Genomic DNA, 22,110 nt, shown 5'->3' on the forward strand with positions numbered 1-22,110 from the left:
CTCAAGAATCTGCATCTAATCTCAAGGATAGACACATGATTTCTTTATTACGATAAACCTCCACACATCACTTCAAAGTTTCCTCAGAGTATTTGATCAGCACTGGAATAAATCTGTTAATTATGAGCACACTCTCTATAGTCTTGAATTCGCTCCATGTGACTTCCACTGTTCTCCCAGGTGAAGAACAGACTGAAAAGGAAGCATTTTACTGGCGATGACAACCTCCTAAGGGATTGGGACGATGAGCATGTCCAAATCTCTAACAAAACATAGCGGGGTTTCTTTGAAGACTGGTTTTGAAGGATGGAGAGGTGTATATGTGTGGTGGAAATTATTTTGAAAAATTATAAAACACTAAGTTTCATTACAAAACTTCCCTAATGCCCTTTGTACACATAGTTGTGCATCAATTTTTTTATTTAATTAGTTAATTTTTTTGTGAATAAGTAAACATTAAAAGAAACATTTTAGTTCCAGTTTTATTGATAATAAAAATATATTCTAAGCAAAAATTACGTAAAAATATAGTTTTCAGAAAGTTAATTATTGACTTTCTGAACAAAAAGTATTAAAAAATTTAAAAAACACTGTTATAAAACACAAAAATCAAAAATTATACAGCTCTTTATGTTAATACAAATAATTATTATGCAGAGTAGTATTTTATGATAATTAATGAAATACAAGCACATTCACCAAGTAAGAATTTAATTTTCAACATGCCTCAGTAATGCAAAATTGGAAATAAAATAATTAATAAACGGTTATTAATTAATGTATTAATGTATATAAGAACAACTAGGTGCAAAACTCTAACTATGTAGAAATATAAAGTTACTTACGTGGCATGTGTTGACATTTTACGAACTAAAGTTTTTAAACATCAACTACTATAAAAAATTACGTACAGTTTTAAATGTTACAAAGATTTTTAAAAAGTTCTATAAACTTTTTTTATTATTTCTGGATCGACGATATTCAAACAAAAATGATGGAAAATTAATGTTGAAAGAGATAACTATCCCAATCCATACAATCAGGGACAGTTCCTCTGCAGATTGTTTTATTTCTTTTTTCCATTTATTGTTTTTTCCTTGAATGAGTGCCAAAAATTTGATTAGTGCTGACTCTTTTTTTTGTTCATGGGAAAGGACTTTTTTGTGTTGCATAAGTCAGAAATTAAAAACAAAGAACACTGAATATTATTATATACCTCTGCCTTATTATTAGGTGTTCCAGAATCGTAAACATAATTCTGGGTAGATCCATCGTTTCGTCTTATGTCTTCTCTATTAGCTGGAACTTCAGTATTCTTCAGCAATGGCACTTGATTTTGTAACTGCTGCTGCTGCTGTTGTTGTTGAACAGATAATGAAACTTCTCTACTCTTTTTTTGGTATTCCTTTAACTGAAAAGAAAATAAATATTTTTAAAATAGCGAACATAATTTAGTAACTCTAAGTAATTTAAGCTTGAATTTTAGATGGGAAGCTGAAGAAAACCATGCTGTAAAACTGATGTCTGTAAGTATTAAAAAACATTTGATAATTTGAACTGAATACAATTTTTAAGGATCAATGTATCATACAATAACTGGTGATGCATTATCTTCTTTGACATTATTTACCTATTATTTTAATTAATCCATACGCTCACTCATGTAGTTACAATGAAAAAGCTAGATACAATATACCATTGTGCTGCTAGGAAATAAGGAGAGGTATGACTGAGAAATAGCTAAGATGAGAGTACAGCCTACCACAACTACTTTTTAACAGTATATGAAACAGAGTATTATAAATCTATTCAAAAAAAATAAGGCTGGAGTAACCATCTCGTGACAAAAAATATTTTTAAAAAATCTTCATTGATATTGTTCTTTTTGTATAAACTATAAATGAGTGAATCAGTAAATGATATCAATTCACTGCTGACAGAAAAACTCAATTTAAGAGTAAAAAAAATAAAAAACAAATAATAGATTGAGACAAAAGTTAATAATGAGAAATTAAATATTAGGGTAACACAACAAATAAAAAAATTTCAGATTGCCACTTGTTTGACAAATTGGAATATGGAGATTGAAAAAACGGAAAAAAGCAACATACCAAACTTGCTCTGAAAATGATGCAAATAATAAAACACTTCAGTTGTTACAGTCGCAGAGCTTTTTTATGGCCCCCGCTACTTTTAAAGGTTTAGTTCACAGACTGTAGCCAAATAAATTATGTATATGTTGATCAGTTGCAATTCTATATCTGTCTCACATATTATTTACACAAACAGTGCAAATAAATATGAAATAAAAACAGTGCTGTTCATTTTTTATAACATGAATACACAGAGATCAAGTGACTGTAGTGTTTCATATGATACTTTCATAATTCCCAACAATAAGGAAGAAGACATGATTAAGGATGAATGGAAATCTGATAGAGGCTAAGAACCACAGATATTAAGATCTACTGCAAAGAAAAGCCACTGACATTTCATAAGTTTAAAACTGTGTAACACAGTTTACCTATTAGTGGCATAGCGAACATTAATGTAACTCATCACAAACTAACTGTTTGCCAATTGGTTTTATTTCAACTTTTAACTTTCTAATAAAAAATACAAGAAATTTGCAAATCATAACCTGCAATTTATGAGCTCATTGTAAAGCATACGCAGATCATAGTCCCAAGTTATCAGCCAATTTATTCAAGAGTTACATGATAGAATATAGTATATGTTTTTCATTATTTATAGTTTTATAATCAAGCAAGAATTTTCTTTGTTTAGATATGAATTAGCGAGTTTGTGTTTATGTAAAATGTCATGTTTAATACTGCATACATATTAAACAAATCAGAAAAGAATTACAAAACTTTCCTGGCTCTACCCTTTATTTCAACAAAATTTTAAACAGAAAGTAATACAATAATATTAGGTTGTTAAATAAAATTTACATAATTCTAAAAAATTTGTAAATATTATTATTATTATTAGGCTTTTACAAATGCAAAAATCAGACAATATTTAGTATTGTGAAGTTAATAATTCTATTAAATTAAAATAAGATTGTGAATATTATTAATAAATATAGGTTACAAATTATTACGATTACTATTTTTAATAGTTAAAATGATGTTTTTATTGGTTTGGCAAGAATCAGGGCAAGAAGCAGATATGACTCCCTTGATCAAAGTATATTTTACCTGAAAATAATGCAGCATTAAAAATACATTTGAGAAAAAATCAAATCTTAAAAAAAATGTTTGGTCTCAGTTGACCCCCTTGACCTAATGATGTTTCTATTATCACAATTAAAAGAAACAAAACTCAAAAACTACTCCAAATAACATTTTTAATAACTGACAAAACTTAAAAACATGCTATTATTATAATTTCTAATAGTTTATCAGAAAATAAATAAAGTTTCAGAAAATATTATGAAGTATCAGAATCACTTTTTTAAAACGTTCATGCATGTTCTACATTAATAACTGAATTTTCAATCTTGAAAAGTTCAAAAAAAGAATTCACATTTTACATATCCCATTCAACCCTCTTTTCTTTTTGGTCCTTAGAAGAATTTATTGAAGTAATTATTTACTTTACTAAGTAGGCCTGATTTAGTACAATGTTAGTCAACAAGACTAATAAAAATTATGGTTAACTAAACAAAAATAAATGTGGGTAATGTACATGGTACCACCCTTGTCTAATGGGATAAAAAAATCACGCCATCTATGATATGTACAGCCAAATATTTGTACTAAATTTCAACTTTTTTAGTCAATGGATTTTTGAGGTATTTGGCACAAAATATTTAAAAATAAGGCTGAATATCTCCCCTCCATTCTTAAATTCAATTGACATAAAACTTGGGAATTTTAAATAACTTAAATTAATTTTACACTAACTTTTATGGTACTAAAGTTAATTTTCTATGATCACAAAATGAAAGGTAAAAAATCCAAAATTGCAAAACTATACCGCCTCTTTTTAATTCTGTCCAAAATTTACTAACATAGTCATATATAGAAATTTTTTGAATCATTCTCAAAGAACCGAAGTTGAGCCAATCTATAGATAATAATAGAGGCCAACACATATAAGTACAAACATACATCTTCAGAAAAGTTCTGTAATGTTTTTTGGACCAAGGAAATTTTGAAACTTTGGAAATTTTAAACCCGGATACTCAAAATTTTGATCCATCTCTACACTTTATGTGCTAAATCTATAAAAAAAAATTGCTTTTCAATTAATTTTTCAGTTTTTTTTATGTGTTAACACATATTGCTAAAATAAAGTAAATTATTAATTTGCATATAAATATACCATAAGAAACTTCAAGGGGACTTTTTTAAATAATCAATAAATTCACATATTAAAACACCTGCTTTTAATTATTTAGTATTATTATTGAATATACTGCTAGTGTTGTTGTATTTCTTACTATTATATGTTTTTGTAACTAAAAACAAATAAATCTAATGTATTAATATCATTATTATACAGTCACTACATTGAATGACTGGAAATAAACGTCATATAATAAACATTATGTTATTTAAAAGGAATACTGATTTGCGTCAATCAATCTTTGAATCTTAATAATAAATAATAATACATTATTAATGTTACTTATTAATAATACATTACATAAATAATTTCAGGAATGGTTAGGTGTGCTACTTCATGGAAAAAAAGGCCTGCCCCAACATTTGCCAGGATAGATCAAGGGAAACCATAGTAAAATCTTGATTAGAATACAATCATAAAAAAAAAAAATGAATTATAAAATAAAAAACAGATGATATTAAGGTCTATAATAATAATTTGAAATATAAACACATGAAATAATTTTGTATAAAAAATAATTCACAATTTAGAAAAACATGTGAAAATTATTTGAAAATATATTTATATACCACGCTGAATGAAGATGTAAAAATTTCAGGGGTTTTGATTTTAATATTTAAATTAAAATTATTTAAAAATTCATCTATATAATATTTTTATGAAAAAAAATTGTTAAAGATAGCAACAGAAGCATAAAAACACTTCTCATAAATTGAAGTACTGAGTTAAATTATACAAAAACAGTTCTGTTGTCTGGTTTGATAAAAGGTGGATTTTATTATTTTTAGCAAATATTAGACCTAAATAATAACACATTTGTTAAGAGAGATGACTGAAAGAGTAAAGAAAATCATTTTTGAGCTCAAAAAATGATTCAACACTGCTACTGGTCAATGACCAGTAGCAGTGTTGCCAAGAGTAACTAACTCACCACAGCAATGTTTATATAATTCACATTAACTCAAACCAATATGAAAAAATCTATTTTATTTTGTTTTGATAATTCTTGAATCAATAATTAAGGCAAGTATTGTCATTAAGTTAAAATAAATAGAAAAAGTAACAATTATTATAAATTTATATTATTTATTTATTAATTTTAGACCAGAAACATATAACTTATACAAAAAAATAAACACATCAATTAAAACATATTTATAATCATATTCTGCTTTAAAAAGTAAATAACATAGAGTAATCTTATTTTATTTTTGCTAATTACTGTTTTCTTTTATTTCTATAATTTAATAATAATGGTGATACATAGAGTATAATGGAATTTTGGCAGTGAAGCTTTTACTAGATAATGGGTGCATTTTGTATGACCATTATATTGCAATACATAATTTTGCAACATAGAAATGACTGGCTATGAGAAAAGGAAAAAAACTGAATTTCTGAAAAGCAATTTTAATTCTTTCGGTTGTAAAGCAATGAATAAAATTCCCTATAAAATATATATTTAGCAAAGAGTTTTATTTTATTAAACTTCGTATTCATTAATTACAAATAATCATGAAGGTAATGTGTTTACCTTGCCTTGTATTTGTACATCATATAGATCCAAACAAACTGTAGTTTTACAAATCAAAAACATCGATCTGAAATTTTATATGTGATAACAGAATGGGCAAACTTGTGCAAATATTTGATCATGTGTTTGGCCTACTGGTTCCTTTTAGTAACAAGCGATAAAATTCAAGGTATAAAACAAAAAGCTAAAAAAACAGCACCAATTTTTCATGCTATTCACCACAACATGAAAAGAATCCTAATAAAAAAAAACAATATATATATATATATATATATATATATACATATTATTATAAATATTGTAATGTAACTTAATTTTATCCACCACCCAATTACAGAATTAAATAAGGTAAAATGACTCTAACCTTATTTTTTCATAATGTCTACGATAGTGGACATTAAAGTTGCCACTTAAGTGGCAACCCACATCATCAGTTGTAATTCTTCTTTATAAATGTTTATTACCAAATTACATTTTAACCTCAAAACGATAATTAAAATATATAATATATAATAAATGTTATATATCAGATTTAAAATTAAATTACAATTAATGGTTAAAAATTTTCAAATTTATATTATTTTAGAAGAAATTTAAAAAATGTTAAAAATTAATATTAATTAAAATTATTGAAATTAAAGTTACATATATAAAAATATATCAATTATGATAAAATTAAATTAAATAGGATAAAAACAAAATATACTACTTGTTTGGGCAGCAAATACTATAGTACTATATAAATAATTAAAATATATGCATTATCATTATCTATATCTGAAAATTTGTTGCCATCTATTGCTGCCCTTATCTTGGAATGCTAGATTTTAGAAAAATTATTATATATATAAATATGTCCTAGGAGGGTCATCTGTACCTCTACTTGACACACCCACAGGTAGTGGATAGGGGAAGGCTCTGCAGATATGCAGGGAGATGGGAAATAAAATACCACCTGCAGACCAACACAGAAATCAAAAATCCAGCTGTCTGTTCCCAGATTCAGATGCGGTTGGTCAACATCTGTTTCCCATGTTAGGATGGCTGGCTTGACTCTCCAAGGCTTACAACCTTGGTTGTATTATCTGTAATGTTTCTGGAAATTACCAAAACATATTATCATATGTGTGATGTTAATAACAATATTACCCCAGGTGGTACCCAATCCATCACACAAATGTGTACAAGCAGATATTCGGTTTTGGGTAATCTGCAATCTCATTGTGTGAATCAAAACAACTTGGAAACCTTTAAAAAACAAAATTAGTATAAAAATCCAAACGTTATCTCAACCTTCAAGTAAATTCACTTTTCAAAACAGGAAAATTAAAATTTTTAACAGACACTAAAAACTAAAAACATTATAACAGCTCTACAAGAAAAACAGTTTACAGACCAAAATTTTTTGACTCTGAAAGTTTCAGAATTTATAAAGGTAAAAAAGGTGCAAGAATAATGTAGTACATGCCAGATCTAGGTACTGATTTCATCATAAAAAAAAAATATCCTAAATTCTATTCTAAACTTCAAATCATGTAACAAAGGACTTTCCCTACTTATATTGAAAAGCACAAATAAAATTTATTCGATAGTTAATGCACATGCACCTATTAACAGAGAAAATAGTAGAAACAAAAAAAAAGTGAAACTATTTTGGGATAAACTAAATGACATTTTGCAAAAATATTTCAGATAAACATAATACCCTTGGGAGATTTTAATGCAAAATTGGAAAGTAAAGAAATTTAAGCAAGTAGTGGGAAAATACCCTGCGCTCAAAAGAACCAATAAAAATGGGGAAAGATTAATAGAAATTTGCCAATCACATAATTTGATTTTAAAATCCATAGCTTTCAGGGAATTGCCACTCAAATAGAACAAAAACATGATCACGCCAACTCCCCACTTACAAGAATTCAACTTGATCACATAGCTACAAAAAGAGTTTAGCAAGAAGAGATTCAAAATGTTAAAGTTTAAAAAGTGCTAATTTAGATTCAGACCACTCCTTGAAAATAAAATTTAAAGTAATTCCGAAAATAAAAAGGAACTCTAATATACTAAAGAGATTGATCCTGAGAAATTAATACAAAATGCTGATGAATTTTCAAAATTAACAGAAGACTTAAGGCACGAAAGGTGAGAAAAAATATTAAAACCAAAATGATATAAAAAGCAGAGTCACACAAGAGTATTAAAAAAACAAGCATGGTGGACGTCAAAATGTGATGGTCTTAAGTACAAGACAAAAAGCCACCAAAAATGAGGAAAATAAGAAAATTTTTCTTAATACCTGAAAAGAACTTGGTAGAAGGATAAAACAAGTCAAGAAAAATGAATGAGAAAGAACTTTTAAACCAAATAAATGAAAACTTTAATAAAGATAATTCTCGCAACTACTACCAAACATTTAAACAAAAATTAACAAATGTAATGGAAGATGAGGATGGTCGAAAAACACTTAACACAGATATCAGTAAAATCTTAGCCAAATACTTCCAAAATTTATTAAAAGAAGTTTTAATCTCAAAATTAAAAACCATATCTTTAAAACCAAGAGATGAACCAATCTTGTTCATTATAAACCAAATCTTTAAACAACAAATAAAACAAATTACATTCAAAAAAGGATCTTCTCCCTTAAACAAACATAACTTCAAGCTACCCCTAACTGAAGTTAAATAAAATTATAGCCTAAACCAGTCAATAAAATCTAAAGCTAATAATTTAAGTTAAAGAAATATTAAATAAAGCTACCCCTAACATTATCTAATTTAAATAAAAAACAGTAGTTAAAATAAATAAAAGTAAACTTAAAAGTTGATAACTAAAAGCCACACAAATATAAGATAAAGCTACCCCTAACATTATCATAATTTTATATAAAAAAAAGCAATGGTTCAAAATATATAAAAATAAACTTAAACAATAAATAATCTTAATATTGAAAATAACAATAGTATAATAATAAATTTGTTCTTAAGGAACCAAATAAAATACTTAAATAAAACATATGTAATTATTTTATTAAACTAAACCTTAAGATAAGAATTAAACCATGAGGTTTTTTTTTTTAGTAATTATGTATTTTTAAATACACTTATTATAATATAATTATATTCCTTAGGTTTTTTAAACTTTAAAATTTATTTGAATGAATAAAATTATTTTTAATAAAATCCTATTTAATTTAATTAAAAGTTGATTTTAATTAAATCCTTATGAAATAGGTATTTAATTAAAATTAAAAATAATTTTAATTAAATATCTTATTGATGCATTTAATTAAATAATTTATTTTAGATGATTATCTTTACAAAAACTATTTTACATTAAATTAAAATCTATATTATATTAAAATCTTTATTTAAATATAAGAGGTTATCTATTATATAATAATTTTTTTAATTTATATAACACTTATGAATTAAAATATTATATTTAATAAGATTAAATATTAAAGGGAGAAATAGCTATATTTAAATAAATATATTACTATATATAATATATATATTATAATATAACTATCTTTTTTCTTTTTTGTAACATAATAATTAATCAATTGAATGATATAATATAAATATCTTATTATAACGAAAAAATTTTTGTTGAAAAATTAAACTCAAAAATTAAAAATTGCAAAAAAATTGCAAAAAATTAAAAAAAACCAAATAAGCAAATAATGTACCGTATAAAAAAAAAAGGAAAAAAAACAATGGATTTTTATACTCAAGCAGGATGCCTGATTAAAGGATTACTTTGATGAAGTAAATTAAGTGAAACCTCACTCATGCTAAATTGTAAAATCCAGAATTATACTGAAACTAAAGAAATCAAAATTCTTAATGCATCACACATCCTTTTACAAAAATATAAGCTAAATTAAGCTTATGGGTTCATACCCCATCGATGAATAAATTCTCTTTTTAATTAAATAAATTTATCAAAAATAATATTTATCACAACAATAACCGTAAGAATTATTATAACAATATCCTCCAACAGAATAATATTCTCATGAATATCTATAGAAATTAATTTAATTTCTTTTCTACCCCTTTTAAAAAAAAGAAATAAAATAAATGAACAATCTATAAAATATTTAATTATTCAAAGAATATCATCATCAATTATAATAACCTCAATAATTATTAATGCTATCATTAACTGCCCCATTAATGAAAGAATTTTAATAATAATGAGAATTTTGATAAAAATAGGTATAATCCCATTCCACCTATGAGTACCAAGAATCATACAAATAATAAGATGAGAAATATGTATAATAATGATAACTATACAAAAAATCATTCCTACAATTATTGCAACCCAAATAACCAGAATTAAACTAATAATAGCATCAATAATTATATCGATAATCATAGCACCAATCTCAGGAATAAAACAAACATCACTAAAAAAATTAATAGCATATTCATCAATTTCAAATTCACCAGTAATAATCTTTTCATTAATAATTTCAAAACAACAATTTACTCTTCTATTAATTATGTATACCATAATCAACTTAACCATAATAAACACATTCAAGAAGAATAACATCAATTTTCTAAACCAAATTAATACTCAAACGAATTTAACAAAAACATCTCTAATAATTTCATCATTATCAATAAGAGGTATACCTCCAACTACAGGATTTTTAATAAAATGAATAATTATAAAATCAACAATTTGTATAGCACCAACAATTCCATTAATTATACTAATTTCATCAATTATGTCAACATACATATACTTAAACATAATAATCCCTACAATAACCAAATCAAATAAATAAAAAATAAAAAAAATAATAAAAAAAGAATCAATTATCCCAATTATCTTAAATTTAATAGGAATTCCAATAATAATAATTTTTAAATTAAACTAAAAAGAAGGATTTAAGTTAAAAAAACTATTAACCTTCAAAGTTAAAATTATTATTATAAATAAGCCTTAGCAAGTAACGCACCTCTATATTTGCAAAATAGAGTCATAATTGAATACAAGACAAATAATGAGAGGTTTAAAACCTTAAATAAATTTACAATCTATCACCTAAATCAGCCATCCCATTCTCAATGAATAAATGAATATTTTCAACAAATCACAAAGATATCGGAACTCTTATTTTATTTTTGGGCTCTGAGCTAGATTACTTGGAACAATAAGAAGAATAATTATTCGATTAGAACTAATACAACCAGGATCAATAATTAAAAATGACCAAATCTATAATACCATCGTAACATCTCATGCATTCATTATAATTTTTTTTATAGTTATACCTATTATAATTGGAGGATTTGGAAACTGATTAGTTCCTATAATAATCGGTGCACCAGACATGGCATTCCCACGAATAAATAATATAAGATTTTGATTACTACCACCATCAATTTCACTTTTAATCGCAATATCAATCGTAGGGTCAGGATCAGGGACAGGATGAACTGTTTACCCCCCTCTCTCAGCCCAAATTGCACATTCAGGACCTTCAGTAGACCTGACTATTTTTTCCCTTCACATCGCAGGTTTAAGATCAATCATAGGAGCAATCAATTTCATTTCGACAACAATAAATATACGGCCAAAAGGAATAACTATAGAAAAAATACCCCTTTTCTGTTGAAAAATCATCCATTTCACATAGTAACAAAAAGACCGTGACCAATTATGCTATCAATAAATGTAATAACAATATTAACAGGAACTGTAAAATGAACCCAAACAAAAGAATATAACTTAATAATATTAGGATTAACCTTATCAACAATATCAATAATATTATGATGACGAGACATCACACGAGAAGCAACATTTCAAGGAAATCATACAAATAAAGTAAAATAACTAATAAAAATAGGAATAATCATATTCATTATCTCAGAAATAATATTCTTTGTATCATTTTTCTGAATATTCTTTCACTCAAGACTAGCACCATCAATTGAAATTGGGATAAACTGACCACCAAAATCCATTAAACCATTTAATCCATTAGAAGTTCCCCTACTAAATACAATTATCTTAATCTCATCAGGAATTACAGTAACATGAGCACATCATAGAATCTTGCTCATCTTGTTCATTATAAATTTGGATGAATTTGGATTTCATCCAAATTTATAATGAACAAGAATTTGGATGAAATTCAAAACTTAATTTAAGAATAAAGCTTCAGGGGAAAGTTCAATTGTAGCATAAATGTGGAAGAAGGCCAACAGAAAAGCAAAAGAATCCCTAGTCAAAATGTTTAGCGAAATATGGAATAACAAAAAATTCCTGAAGATTGCATTCACCCATTTCGTAAAAAAGGATCCAAAACAGACCCAAATAACTACAGGGAAATTTCACTTTTGGAAGTTACATAAAAAACTTATCCAAAGCTATTCTTAATCGTGCCAAACCTCAAATGGGTGAATATCAGGATGGATTTAGAAAAAATAGATCTTGTGCAGAGCAAATCTTTAATCTCAAAAATATTATGAAATATTGTAAATGTCAAAACAGAACATATGTTATAACTTTTACCAATTTTCAAAAAGCATACAATTCAGTACATCACTTTTTTCAACATTAACAGAATTAGGATTACATAACAAAACCGCAAAACATTAACTAACGCATAATCTAAAACAAAATTTCTAGAAGAATTATCTGATCTTTGTCCCATTGAAATTGACGTAAGACAAGGAGATGGACTTTCTCCACTACTTTTTAAATATGCTCTTGAAAAGGTACTTAGAGAATGGAACAAAAATTTTGAAAAAAATAATGTAATAAGTCTGGGAGCTAGAGGACAAAATTAACTGTTTAGCTTTTGCTGATGATATGGTATTATTAACTAAAAACTGGAAAGATACTGAACAACAAATTAAAGAATTAGAAAAACAAGCCGCTAAAATGGGATTAAAAATGGCATTTGAGAAAACAAAAATTTTGACGATAAAAACTGCCTGAATTTCTTTAGTATAAGTAATATAAAAAATAGAGAATTTGGATAATTTCAAATATCTGAGGGAGTGGATCAGTTGGAATTCTTTACATAAAAAAGCATTAACAGTTAGAGCTAATAAAATGAAATTAGCTTTCCAGCTAACAAAAATGACATCACACACAGTCTTTATCATGGAACTCAAAATTTTTAACTATAGAACTAATATAAAGCCAGAAGACTCTATGTGGCAGAAACCTGTGCAACAAAAGTCAACTAGAAAATCTAGAGAAAAAAAAATTACGAAAATTATAAGAAAAAATTTCAAGTCCTATATTTCAAAATAATCAGGTAAAATTAATTCTAAATAACAAACTTTTTATTAAAATTGAAAAATTGCCAAGACACAATAAGGAAAAGACGAATTGCATTTTACTCCCATTTATTTAGAATTAATATCAGTAGACTGACTAAACAAATTTTTGATTTCTTCCAAAGTAAAAAAACTAAAGGCAAAAGGTTCACATAAGTCCAAGAAGACCTAAAAATACTGAAGATAACTGAAAAAATTATAAGAGAAAAGAAATTTTAAAGAGATTATTAAAAGATAAAAATAAAAGGTTCCAAGAAGCGCCAAAAGGCAAAAACAACAGAGCTGAACTTTCTGAAGAACGAAAGAAAAAGATATCAGAAAGAATGAAGAGATACTGGGCAGGTAGAAAAACAGAAGAAAAAAACAGCCACAAATAAATAAATGATCTAACATTTCCAAGCTGAACTATTCAGAGAAAAAAGTATATATATATATATATATGCATAATTAAATTAAGCATAATTAATTTAAAAGGTGATGTTATTTGTTTTACAATTTAATAGATTGTTTTATTTTTATAAAGCCTTAAACTCAAGTACACATACTTTCTATAAAAATAATAGTTTAGCTTTAGAAACTAAAGAGGGGCATGAAATGTAATAGGATGTCTTATCTGAAGATGCTAACATAAAGTTTTAAAAGTGAAAAGGAATATGTATTTTACTAATGAAAGAAATCATTTGACAGCGAGACTTAAGTATCCTGTAGAAGTTTTTTCCTGATAAATGTCAAAACAGAACATATGTTACAATTTTTAATGATTTTCAAAAAGCATACGATTCCGTAAACAGAACATCAATTTTCAGCATTAACAGAATTAGGATTAGACAACAAAACTGTAAACTTAATCAAAACAACATTAACTAACACATACTCTAAAACAAAACTAAATAGAGAAATTGTACGTGAAACAGAAAAGTGGTAGGTTTTAGTTAACTAAATGACAAAACAGTCAAAAAGATCATTGAGACTGGAGTGAAACAAGAATCTGTATGTTGCAAACAACTTTTTAACAAAAATGCTGAAACACCATGCTTTTTTCTGTTTCACTATACTGAACAGAAAAGAAATAAAAAAGCCAAATCATAGTGTTAAAAGAATCAAAGGAGGAATTTCAGCCCATGAAATAGGGGATTTTGAGAATGGGGAATCCATTCAAAATGAACAAAACATAGCAAAATGAAAGATATGACTCTTTTCAAGGTAGAAAACTGTTAACGTATAGTTTTAAAGATAGACTGTAAAAGAAAAAAGTTGTTTAATTATATTACTTGGAATGGAAGCTATGCTAAGGAAACAAGAAACAGAAATTTATGAGGGAAAAGAAAGCTCACAGGGGAACAAAGCATAGAGAGGAATATTCCTTGAAAATGTTCAGAAGGTACATACATGTTCAAGAAACATAGTGAAAAGTGAAAGAGGGATAAAAAATAACATTTTAATTCATATTAGGAGAAAAATACTTCTTTTTACACTGAAAAGAATTTTAAAAAAATTTTTTTTCAGCTTTGTTAGCATAAAACACTTTGAAAGTGAGAAAACCTCAGAAAGAACACATCATTTAACATGTTTAGCGCAGGCTACTCAAATCTGAGTAGTTGTCATCCGCCACTAGGAGCGGACTACTCGTTTATGAGTACCATTATAATAATGTTTATTATGGTTTAGTTTGAACTCAGCTCTTAGCAGAAGTAGATCATATGTTGTGAACATTGTAAGTAGATATTATTCATGTAGTTTATGTATCTGGTTTCCCACCAATTGTGTTTTTTTACTTTACACGTAGTTCGTAGTGTCAGAGCCAGTAAGTCCACACATTCTTTATTGTAAGTTATTTTATTTTTTTCATCTAACTTATTATTTACAATGGCTACCCGTCCTGCATCATACAGTTGTGCCTGAAAGGCTCATTTTTAAGTTTGCTGTTTACGGCAGAGGCAATGACTTTTTTTCAGGGAAAGGTCACTGTGAAAAAGTCATCTGCATCTCATGTATGCATTATTAAATCATGGACACTCATTCATAGACAAATATTATAATAGTTTTAGCCTCACTTCCAAACTTCTTGCAGAAGATGCATATTGTACTGGTATTCCATGAATTGATCAGAAGCATTCCCTGGATTTAGTTAAAAGTACAATTTTGAAAAAGGTGAAACCATTAACCAATATGCATATGAGATTATGATCGGAAAGTGGATCAATAAAACACTTGTCACCTACATCTCTTCTAAGTTTAACAACAAAATGTGCACAATAATAAATAAAAGAAAACAAGAACGAGAGAAACCAAAATCCATTGTATATTATAATGCACATATGAAAGGTGTAGACAGAACGGACCAGATAATGACTTATTATCCTTGTGAGAAGAAAACAATTCGGTGGTACAAGAAAATATTCATCCATATTTTACAAATGCTTATGGTCAATGTACACCACTTATATAACATGCAGACAGCATGACTTTCTATGTATGACTTCAGTCTAAAGGTCATAGAAGAATTATATTATAGCCACCTAAAGTGGAACAGCTGAAACGAACTCCTACAGGATGCCATAACATGCATCAACCCGCACAAAATGAAAAGAGAGGTGCAAAAGGTGGGAGGAAAAGAAAACTTTGCAAAGTTTGTAACAAAAATGGAAAAAGAAAGCAAACAACATTCAAGTTTGTCCAGAGCAGTCAGCTTTGTGCCCAGCTGAATGCTTTGATAAGTCCCAAGAAATCAAATAAGTGGACTGTAGAGCAGTGAGGTTGGTTATAAATGCTGTAAATAAATTCATAAAACTTATAAATTAGTATTATTGAAATTAGTGGTAGTAATGTATAATATATTCGTTGAAACAAAGAAAAGAAAGGGAACATTGCATGACTAGCTATAATCAGTTCATTCACAGTGCGCACTACTCGATCATAATGTCACAAATTGCAAAACAAAAATCCTAAAAAAAGATTCTGGCTATATTCTACACTTCAATACATTTGATAAGTATTTATTGAAAAATATTTTTTAGCATACTAGGTACCTTATTCAGTATATACCATAGCACTGGACATGTTAAATGGCCATGAAGAAAACCCCATTTTAACAGAACGTAATTTACTTTGAAATTTTAAATAAATTTAGTAAATAAAAATCCATTAAAGTTTTCCCAAGAAATTCATCTGCTCTAAATCACAGAAAATAACACTTATAGCAGGAAATCATGAACAGGAACAGAAAAACCAGATGACAAAATCAATTAAAAATATTGAAACTTTTTTAGATTTACATTAAAATGAAAAATAAAAACACACATCAGAAGAATAAAAAGTTGAATAAATGTTTAAATATAAACTGAAATTATTCCCAACACTTTACAATTTCACATTAATGAAAGTTCCTAATTAACTGCTCTTATGAAGCTCAAATGCTTGATTTATTCTGAAATTATTTATTCAGGCAAAAAGATGTATATGTAAAATATGGAGCAAAAATGTTTTGAATATTTTCATCAACAAATCGATTTGTTGATGAAAATATTAAAAACATGTTTGTTCCATTTTCTACAAATAAATCTTTTTGACAAATCGCAATTTGTTGATGGTAATACTCAAACACATTGCTGAACATTTAAAATTAAATAATTTTCATACCTACAAACCGAAAGATAACTAGTATAAATAATTTAACGAATAGGTTAATACAGCTTGGACTACGATAATACAGTGTAAATATAGAAAAATAGGATTTATTAATCTCATATTACAAAGAGTCATTTGAGCATATTCAAATAGTTCCATTTCAGCTGTTATACCAGACACAAATTAAATAAAAAACAAAAACATTCTGATACTGTACACGTCATTTTTGACAGATGTTAATTTTTAGGTTAGTTATCACACCACTATCTTACTTTACAAATTAAGAATTTCAAAAAAATTAAAATTAAAGAGATTGTATTACCTTTCTTCTAGCAGCAGCAAGTTTTTGTGGATCCTTATCAGCCATTTTCAAATACAATTAATATAAATATGCCAACAAAACAAAAAGTGCCAAATTTGCAATTCAGATTTAATAAAATAGTTACAATGAACGACAATAGATAGCGCTTAAAGAAAACAATAAATAAGCCAACATCGTAAAAGTAGAGTTTTTAAGAACAATTTTTCCAAAGACATCACAACTAATTTAAAAAAGTATCACTTGCTAGTCTTAGCCTACAAATTACAAAATAAAACGATTCTGAATAAATTTTGAATTTCTTCTTAGATATACTGCTCCAAATAGTTTTGTTTGAATTATTAAATAGGGAAATAAACTTCTAATCACTAATAATAATATAACAGTATTATGTAATATATAAATATAATAATAATATCCTGTTAGAGATCATTGTATGATTCTGAATAAATTTTGAATTTCTTCTTAGATATATAATACAGCTCCAAATAGTTTTGTTTGAATTATTAAATAGAAAGATAAAATTTTAATCAGTTATATTATAATAATATAACAGTTATAATTTTCTGAATGTATGTTTAAGATTATAATCAATAAGTCGAAGGAGGTACAAAAGTGATCAAAAACAGTGAAGTACTTCGGACAGTCCAGTCTGACAACCTTGTACAGATTAATCAGGTGATATTTTACCCGCTACGTCATATCATTTAAATAATTCTTCATTGATTGAATGAATGATTCATGATTCATTGATTGATGACGAGATAAAAGTAAACTTAAGCTCCGTTAAACTCGAAGGAAAATAAGCGTAAAAGTTAGCTGATTGATTTGCATATCCACATAGCGAGAAAAATTTTAAATTATATGATTTTAGGACACCTCCAATGCCAAAGTTTATAAATAATTTATTTTAAATATTGAGACAAATTTGCTGAATTACAAACGAAAATAAAAAAGTTAATTACCTTCAGATTTTATTAAATTAAATTAAATGCAAAGGGAAAATTAAATACTTTGCACACAAGCATTTACAGCAATCCTTTTTATCCATTGCAATAATAAGAAGGCTGAAACAGGTGATGTAAAACATTAATAATCCATCCCTTTCTACAGGATGCATAAGGTAATCTAAAATCAGGAGCAAAATCAGAATAGAATTTTACAAATTTAAAAACTATAATTAAAAAGAAATTAAATAAATACAAAGGTTAAATTAACTATTACATGTATAAAATTACTGCACTAGTATAATATAGTCCAGTATTTCTAATTTTAGAAATGTTTTGGAATAAAAAGAAAATAACTAGACCTGTATAATAGTGATATCAATAATAAACTGACTTTTTTTAAAGTTTTTATTTATAAATTTATTGTAATATTTTTGTATTTATGTGATAAATGTATGGAGGGTAAGATTTTCATGCTAGAGATCGTAAAAATGTAATAACGAACATTACTTTGGCTTTAATTTAACTTTATCGTACTGCTGGAAATTTATTTTATCAAACCTCAGATTAATGCATATCTGTTGAGTTATATTTTTAATTAATATTTTACTGGTTAACTAAATGTTTTAATACAAATGTAAGCTCATCATCATTATTAAATTGCTTATTATGCCTATGTACATTCCTATCTTAAATATGATACCATCTCATGGGGTCGATCAAAAAGTCATTGAGTTTTCAATATACAAAAATGGACTATCAAATAATCGTTTGGTGTCCATAAACATGAATTATCTATATTTCTAGACTGATGTTAGAAAATTAAAAATTTTAACTTATCCTTGTGTTAATATTTATGAATACACCTGAGAAGAGTGCAAAAGTAGGTGTACAATTGTATTCCAACTTAGAAATGCAAATGGCACCATTTTGGATGATAATTTAACCAATGAATTTTTTTTGGAAAATACTGGAAGACAACGTTCTGAAAAGGTTCAAGAGAAATGGCAAGAATGATTTGGTACACCTCTACCATCTAGGCTAACCATTTACAGAATATATGATTAATTTGATCAGACTATCAGAGTCTATCAGTATGTGCAAAAGAGAGGCTGAACAGTAATAATTACTATTGTTAGTTGCTTAGGCATTTATTCAAAGCCCAAAAAATAAAGCAGAAAGCATCTAGCCAATTGGATATTGAACACTTACCTTTGGATTGTCTGATAAAATTTTTTTAGATTTAAAAATTTACTGGCCAAGATTAATGAATGGATTATTAGAGGATGATCTGGATTATCGTTTGCAATTCTGTGAGGTAATTTTAAATGAAAAATAAGGTGATTGCATTATTCAAAAAACTGTTTGGTCCAATAAGTCAAACTTTAAACTATCAGGTGTCAATATCAATAGGCATGACTGTATCTATTATTCAAAAGAAAACCTTCACATAACAACTGAGAAACAATTTAATCAACTTTGGATTACAGTTTGGGCAGGCTTTTCATGTAAATGAGTTATATTTATAATAAAGAATAATAATTTTCATTTTATGGAGCTCCTGCCCATATTCCCTATGTCCTACAACTTAACCAAAAATTTCTCATTAGGTGGATAGGTCACTGAGAGTCAGTTGAATACAAAGATCTAATCTTATCCCAGTGGATTTTTTCATTTAGGGGGATATTAAAGATAAAGTATTTTTAAGAAAATCATTTATTTTTAATTACATACTCAAATCATTAGAAAGTCATGCCAAGAATTGATGAAAATAAAGAACATTGTAGTAAAGTGTACTTGGATGTAAAATCTACAATGTTAGTATGTAAATATTAAAGGTAATCAATCTGAATGCTCAAGAGATTGTTTTAGTTACAGTTTGTATATGATCTGTATTGATTAAAATAAACTTACTTCGCTTAATGAAGCTATATTTACTTTTTATTAAAATATTAAACATAATACTTAAAATTGTTTAAAAAACCCTGAATTCCCTCCATTTTAGTTCAATGTGTATATAAATATGTGTTCAAAAATTTCTATTAACTTCAATTGTAATTCAATTGTGAATTACTTTGTCGTTAATTTTACATTCTTGGCTGTAGCAGTAATTTGTATTGGCTATTTGAGATAGAATATAGATCAGGCAATAAAAAAGTCTAAAAAAATTGGTCTTTTTTAAGTAATGTGCCTTAAGGAGAGACATTAAAAAAATAGATTTAACTTAATTGTAAATAATTTGCAAAAAGATTATTTTATTCTAATACTTCCAAATCCAAAAAAAAATATTTTTATCAGATGGATGTTTGTGCTTATGTACATATCTAAATAATTTTTTCTTAATTTTTAAAAGATCTTTTAAAACAATTTAAATTTAAATCCTAACTCGCAAGTTACCCATTGCATTTAAAATATAAAATTATTATTTTTTTCATAACTTAAATATTTCTTGAAAAAAAAAAAATAGCCAAAACTTTTCACTCCCTTCTTAGAAAAACACAACTTGGTTTATTTAGAACTATGACTATATTTTTGTATTTTTTAAAACAATTTTTAAATGTATTATCACTTAGGGATGATTTCTTAAAAATTAATTTACCCAAATGTTTCCTCTTGAGAATGGAAGCGACCCCAAAATGAAAAAAAAAAAATTTTTCACAATTTCAAATTTTTAATGTTCAAAATTAATTTTGTTAAACAATAAAGTCACTAAAATAACTTAATACCTCTCCCCTGATGGGGCAGCTTCCAAACTTAAAAAAGATACTTTTTTCTTTTAATTTTTATTTTAAATTTATTTAAAATAAATTATTATGAATGTTTTAATCATTGATGCATGAGCAATCAAATTTTCAAAAAGTTGAAAACAAATTTTTCGAAATTGTGATGCTAATATACTAGTATTAAAAATGTTGGTTAGTGCTTTATTTTGTCGAGCATTTTGGCTTCAAAAATTAAAAGATTTAAATGTAATCAATTAAGTAAATTTTTTAATTTTATATTTATTAAGAAAAACATTTTTAAATCAATGACATTAAAATTTATTATGATACATGTTTTTTAATATGTTGAAGAAATAACTGAATCTGACTAATTGAACATTTTTGGTTAATATTTTGTAACTCATTCATGTGTTGTATTTTTCTTTCTTCTGGCTATTGAAGTTTACATTTTTGAGTTTTTTGGATATTCATAAAGCATTTTTTAATTTAATATTTTGTATGAATGTTATCATATTTTAATTCATCATAACCTTCCTCTTCTGGTTTTATCCAAAATATATACGAGACATTATGAAGGTCGTAACAAAGAATCCACAGTCACATTGCTTTAGCTTTTAACTTCGTGAAATGTTAATTCCACATTTATATGAAATAAAATGTTATTGTAATATGTTTGGAAAAGAACAAGAGCGCAAAGCAATAGTCCCACCATTCAACTTTCATTAAGTAATCCACAGAGAGATAATCAGTTTTTCTTTTATATTTATTAATTTACTATGTATCATAAACTCAGTAATAAATATTTTTACATAAAAATTTGATAAAAAAAGGATCATAATTTTGGTTACTGCTTTTTTCAATAAAAAGTAATTAGTTTATTAAAAAAAAATTAATAATAATAAAGCACAGCTTAAAATAATTGAATTGAAAAATGAATTTCATGACTGTCATAGACAGGAAAGTTAAGCAATTCATTGCCAATTTTTTTTTAATATTTACTAATTTCATATGTTGAGAGAAAATGTATTACATATTATGTAATACATTTTCTACTTTAACACAGGAAGGTAACAGCAACTTTTTAAACTCTTTTTTTTGTAGTATGTGAAAAAATCCATTGCATAACCAGAATCTGACCAGTGATAGAGATGCTACGATGCCATTGAGATCATTGTAGCATTATTACAGTAATTCTTATTATTGTTTGAACTAAACCTTGAAACAGGTAGAAATATTTAAGAAATTTTATGTAGTTAGATGGGTCAGTATTACTAAATTCATATATCTAAGT

The 22,110-nt window shown here is 26.4% G+C and overlaps 1 protein-coding gene across 2 annotated transcripts in view; it reads right to left on the reverse strand.

The window, feature by feature from the left end:
- The window catches only part of LOC142320440 (Golgi matrix protein 130 kD), a 112,744-nt gene extending 95,461 nt beyond the window's left edge, over positions 1-17,283 (reverse strand). For both annotated transcript variants that reach the window (XM_075358215.1, XM_075358214.1), the window contains exons 1-2: positions 17,153-17,283; positions 1,217-1,411 (exon numbers count right to left, since the gene is read on the reverse strand). In XM_075358215.1, the coding sequence (XP_075214330.1) occupies positions 1,217-1,411; positions 17,153-17,197 (240 nt within the window). In that variant the 5' untranslated portion in view covers positions 17,198-17,283. The remainder of the gene's footprint in view (positions 1-1,216; positions 1,412-17,152) is intronic.
- Between the last annotated feature and the right edge of the window lie 4,827 nt (positions 17,284-22,110).

The sequence above is a fragment of the Lycorma delicatula genome, chromosome 2 (assembly GCF_047948215.1).
Source record: "Lycorma delicatula isolate Av1 chromosome 2, ASM4794821v1, whole genome shotgun sequence".
Classification (NCBI taxonomy): Eukaryota; Metazoa; Arthropoda; class Insecta; order Hemiptera; family Fulgoridae; genus Lycorma; species Lycorma delicatula.